This window comes from Zerene cesonia, unplaced genomic scaffold, assembly GCF_012273895.1.
Source record: "Zerene cesonia ecotype Mississippi unplaced genomic scaffold, Zerene_cesonia_1.1 Zces_u001, whole genome shotgun sequence".
In the NCBI taxonomy this organism is placed as follows: domain Eukaryota; kingdom Metazoa; phylum Arthropoda; class Insecta; order Lepidoptera; family Pieridae; genus Zerene; species Zerene cesonia.
Window position 1 is genome coordinate 2444104 of NW_024045131.1, and position 5870 is coordinate 2449973.

General features: G+C 33.3%; 1 protein-coding gene across 1 annotated transcript in view; it reads right to left on the reverse strand.

Annotated features, from left to right (window-relative positions):
• Positions 1–5321, reverse strand: part of LOC119838148 (carcinine transporter-like) — a 13764-nt gene extending 8443 nt beyond the window's left edge. Inside the window, exons 1-3 of the mRNA XM_038363982.1 lie at positions 5224–5321; positions 1517–1676; positions 570–789 (exon numbers count right to left, since the gene is read on the reverse strand). Of these exons, the coding sequence (XP_038219910.1) occupies positions 570–789; positions 1517–1595 (299 nt within the window). The 5' untranslated portion in view covers positions 1596–1676; positions 5224–5321. The remainder of the gene's footprint in view (positions 1–569; positions 790–1516; positions 1677–5223) is intronic.
• Between the last annotated feature and the right edge of the window lie 549 nt (positions 5322–5870).

Below are 5870 nucleotides of genomic sequence, written 5' to 3' on the forward strand. Positions count from 1 at the left end.
CTTTGTTTGTTATTATGAACTGTGACGTCACATCAAGCGCGCCAAAATGGCAGGTGTTTAAATTGTCTATTTTATTTGTTTTTTTTCAAACTTTTTTTTTTAATACTTCTAATTACTTTTTACCTGTGAAATTTTTTTCCAATGTATAAAACATTGTGAACTATTAGATAACAAAATAAAAAAAATACATGCATATTCCCTATTCGCATCTTTTCCTTTGCTTTGTGGTTGTCTGGTAGAAATCGCTCAATAGCGATAAGACCGCCTTCTGTACCTCAACTTCTTATGCTGTACTTTTATTGTCAATTTCTTTGTGTACAATAAAGAATTTTTATTATTGTTATATCCTACTATCCTACTAATATTATAAATGCGAAAGTTTGTAAGGATGTGTGTGTGTTTCTTGCTTTTTACGCAAAAACTACTGAACCGATTGCAATGAAATTTGATACGTAGGCAGCTGAACAACTGGAATAATATAGAGGCAACTTTTTATTCCCATATTCCTACGGGATACGGACTTACGCGGGTGAAACCGCGGGCCACAGCTAGTATTTTATATAACTAACCGCGCGTCTACACTGAGATTGGACAACTCCGGCACATAACACCAATGCTCCTCCGGGACGACCGTCATGAATATCTGAGCGAAGTACACGAATGCGAAGAAGAAGGAGTATGGTATCATCAGCAGGAACAGCATCCGTTGGTACCAGCCGAAGTCGCCGATGTAGGGGAAGAGGTCGTCCAGATCCTTGAGCTGCTTTGCCGGCGTGCTACCGGTGATTCCTGTTTGAATTATAAAGTTATTACAGTAAAAAAAAAAAATCTCATTATAAAGTTATTGTTATCTATATAACGGTTATGTTAGCTACAACACTTATTCATTAATAATATTGTAGACATCGTTAAATAACAAACTCGCGGGATATATAAAATCATACGGGTTTTTTACAGCGATACATAGGTAAATGTAGATTTAATAACGACTGTGAGCGATGTTAAAAACATCATAAGGTTTAACTTCGAAAATTACATTAGAATAGATCATTTCTTTGATTTTACATATTATAAAAGAAAATTCTGTAAGCAATCATATCGGTCAATGTAACTTGTGATATACATTCGCATCGCACGACCGTTTCCTTTCCTTACCTGTTCCTAACCCACTTCTTTCATTTATCAATTTCCATTTAAAGTCGCCAATCCATTTGCAGTCGTCTGCCTACGACCTTACGCCTCTGCAAAAATTCATGGGCGTTGTTAGCGCTTACCATCAAGCGACACACCTTTGTCGACGATGAAAAATAAAAATATATACCTACATATATCTTACCATTGGGTGAAGGAAAACATCGTGAGGAAACCGGTATGTCCAAGAATCAAAAGTTCGACGACATGTGACATCTGCCAACCCGCAATTGGCCAGCGTGGTGGATTATGGCCTGAACCCTCATGGGAGGCCTGTATCCCAGCAGTAGGACCATATAGGGGCTGATAATGATGATGATCTTACCATTGCTTGCTTGCATTTCAATGTTTTCTCGCAGACGGGGCGTGCCCGCGACCACCGCCATCTTTTCATGTGATTCCATTTTCGAAATCGGTTTTTGCCTTAAAAGACACTTTTTCGGACGTCTTTCTTGTCACTCGAAGCGGAATTGGGGAGAGAATGACTGTAAAAATGGAAATCATGTTGAAAATATAAAAAAAAGCATTGAAGTGTATATATTTTGCCAGTCCTCTATCAAAAAAAATCTAATAAAACACACACAGATTGCAGACTACTAAGCCAAGTCCAAAATAAAATAATTTTTAACAAAAATTTAACGTAAGATATGATAGAATACTAGCTAGCTTTCAGTTAAACGTATGTGTATACACGGAATTTCAATACCTATTCAAATTTTAACTGATTTTCTTAAAATATACCGATGCGTTTACAATGTTAATTTTATTTTGAATATCTTATTTGATATATTATTAAGAACTAACGTGTTGCTGATGAATCTATAACTGTCGGCCTTAAATCTTTAATAAACAATTTAAATAAAATTAAATAGTTGAATTCCTTGGTTTAGCGGCTTGATGGAACACAGTGGGGTTTTAGTCGGTAGGAATCCGACATAACCCACGGCTCCTTTACCCCCTTCTTATCGAGTGAGAAAGCCAAAAAATATAATCGAATCAACCTTTATTGGGAAGGTGGATAAGAACATTTATTTATACCCACATAATAAAAAAATCACAATACAAAAGAAACGATTTCCATCGAAACTAGATAGACCTATATGGTCTATAGGCGTCCGACGCTTTTAACTCCATGACACTTAGTGTCATTGCTTGACTGTCCATTATTATCTTTGTTGTGCAATATTTGATAACAAATTACTCATCTATTTACTATAAGATGGCATTATCTTAATGAGATGACTGCAGGCGACAGTTGGTAACAAGGATAGTATAATATTTGATTATTGTATTGTCTTAAAACATCTATCACCAGGAGCAATGTGGTTTCATACGAATTAAGAGTTCTAATATGAAATGTTTATCCCAAAAAAATCTGCATTTTTGGGTTAGGTACCACTATACTTTTTACTTCTTTATTCATATCTAGACGTGTAATAACCTAAAAAAAAATGATTTCCTTACAAGTGTCACTTTCTTCTATTCACAATCAAGTAAAAAAATATCTAGACAAAATTCTGCGCACGTGGCTACTGAGCAGTTATCTTATGCGCTATACAATGGACTTTGAACACTACTGCACCGCAATAAGGTGTTAATTTCAACGAATATTTTATACAATGCCCCTCGGGACATTTTTGACGACAATTTTATAGGCGATTACAGTCTAGTTTTAGTACGTTATTGTTTTATATTTATACAAATTATAATAACTACTAAATTACTAAATAACAACCACAGTTATTTTTTGTAAAAGCACAATATCTTTGGGTTTTGCATTGTAAAGCACACTTATTTATAAAGAACTAACTCTGCCCCGCGGTTTTACCCACGTACCTGTTGTTACAAAGCCTAGCCTTCCTCAATAAATGGGTATTTAACACTGAAAGAATTTTTCAAGTCGGTACCGGTAAGTCCTTAGATTAGCGCGTGCAACTAAACAAACACACTCTTTTTTTTATGTATGCGGGCAACTGAGCTGGTGGTTCGCCTGATGGTAAGCGATAACCAACGCCCATAAACATTCGCAAAGGTTGGGCCTCTGCGAATGCGCTGCCCGCTAACTTCCTTTAGTTTTATAATACAAGTATAAATTTTCACAAATAATACAAAAAAAGTATATAAAGTATATAGATTGTTGAGTATCCATGGTTTTCTGTAGCTTTAATTACAGGAAATTACGACATAGTAATTTAAAAGCTAAGTGTTTAAAAAATATTAAATAGTTATTATTATTATTACAATGATTCAACAATTTGGTATGTTAAATTAATTAAACAGCGAAATTAAACAACATTATAAAAATTCTCCGGCTGTAGACTTCAGAATTAATGATTTCAACTTTGTTTAACTTATGTTTCTACTGCGGCAATATAATGAAAGAAGACACATAAATAACTGAAACAACACAATTATCTAAATCGCGTTTGTGAAATGTAAATAATCAACTTAAAGAAAAGAGGGCCTGATATCGACTGTATTTTTTTGGCGACGTTACGTCAGAACTTTCGGCAAAGAATCATTCACATTTATAATAATATTGTGATATGCTCACTGATTTTTACGTAATTGACGCACATACATAACTGGCAAACAGATCTATAAAAATAAGAGACTAGATTAAAAACTACATTTAATTTAATTTTCATGAAATGAAAATTCTTTACAAACAGTACATAAAATAATAAGCAAAAGGCGGCCTTGTCGCTAGGTAGCGATCTCCACGAAGCAACCCTTAAAGTAGAAGAATTTTATTTGTAGTTTAATCTAGTTTAGTATTATGTTATCTGTGGTTTAATCATAAAATTGTGGATTTGATTAAATGGCTATTTTATTATGATTAATATTAAAAATATTTAGAACAATACCTACCTAAAGTATGTTATTAAAGCCTTAATCTCAAAAATATCAATGTTTTTCTTAAACGCATCCATGTATTGTTCTAAATATATTTATTATATATGTATCACATGTTTAATCACTCAATCGAGAAGCACATTGATTTTAACTGTGCTAATAAGACCATATAAGATGGGTGACGCAAATACAGCTGTACGATTCCATCATATTATGTAATGAAGGGTTTTTGGTGATAAGAACTGTATTATAATAAAATGTTCTTAATTCTTATGTAAATATAAATTATCTGATTAGAATATACAGTCTTATACGTCGTTGAGAAGAAAAGAAAGAAAATTCGTGGAGTTTTGGGAGTAAACAAATCTTTTGTAAAACTATCCTGACCTATAAATTAGCTAACTGGCTTTGAAATACTATTTTAGAATCCTTGCTTAAAGAACTGACCGGGTGTAACGTGGTTATTAAAATATCAGTGTGGTTCTTGGGATTGCAATTATATTATATGAATGTATAGAACATATTTATAAGTAGAAAATAAATGTGATATGATTGTTAACAAATAATTATACGTTATTGTAGCTGGCATAGAATAATTGTACTAAGATGGCTTAAAATAATGTAAAAGCAATTTTTAGTGTATAATAGACGACCCTAAAACTATGTAAATATGACAGTTCTTCCAGGCAACAGACTGCTTGTCACAGACAACATAAAATTTAAGAAAAATATAGTGTAATTTTAGTTATATAAGTCATCATTATTCAATACTTTTTATTGTTTTGTATTACTTCTGTCTTATTACTATTTTATAAAATTTTTATTTTGTATTCCGACATGAGCGAGATCCCGTATAGCTAATAATTAAAATAAAATAATAATAGGTAATTAAATTAATAAATACAGTTTAGAAAAATGTTTCTTTTGCAAAGTAAATATACGTAAGGAAATTCCTGCCGATCAAAATTAGGATAATAAGATAAACTCCTGAAATTCTTGTATTGTCACCGATCCTTGATAAGTGTACAAAATTTGAATTAAATCGGTCCCTTTAGAGTAGGTCAAAATCGAGCCCAATAAAATCAGTTACATACAAACATACACGTGAAGCTAATAAAAGCGTGTTACACTTTCAAATTCACGTGAATATAAGTTTGAGTTTAAAAAGTATCTTACCTCACAGTCACTGTATTACCACCAAAGACGACAGAAGATCTAAAATATAATAAAAACAAATAATCACGTGCGATATCAACGAGCGCTGATAGCAGAATGACAAATCTTAATTAAAATGAGTCTGGTGCACTGTTTAAAAACTAAATAGTTTAAAATTAATGTTACCATCGCTAAAAATAGAACATTTGAGATAAAATCGATGGCTCCTGTTTGTTTTTGGATTTAATATTAGCGTTTTTAGCAGACTCCACAGTTCCACTACATATAAGTAAACTTATACTTAATAATATTGAGCTGAAGAGTTTCTTTGTTTGTTAGAACGCGGTGATCTCAGGAATTACTGTTGTTGGAGTGCACACATGCTTCGGCATTAAATGTACTACCTCGCACCGGGATGTCACATCCCTACAGAAGATCGGCGTAAAATACATTGTTACTGGGTTTCGTTCGGTGAGTAGGGAAGCCGGAGGCCCGTAGGCTTTTTCAAACCCTTTCTCAGTCGTTTCCCTTATTCCGGTTTCACCATTGGATATGGCTAGAATGTACCAACCACGAGCGAAGCCGGGGCGGAGTACTAGTACCTAATATTCAGAAGCTTTTTCGGTGGTTCATTTTTCTTGATAGTGATGGGGTATGGGACAAATGAT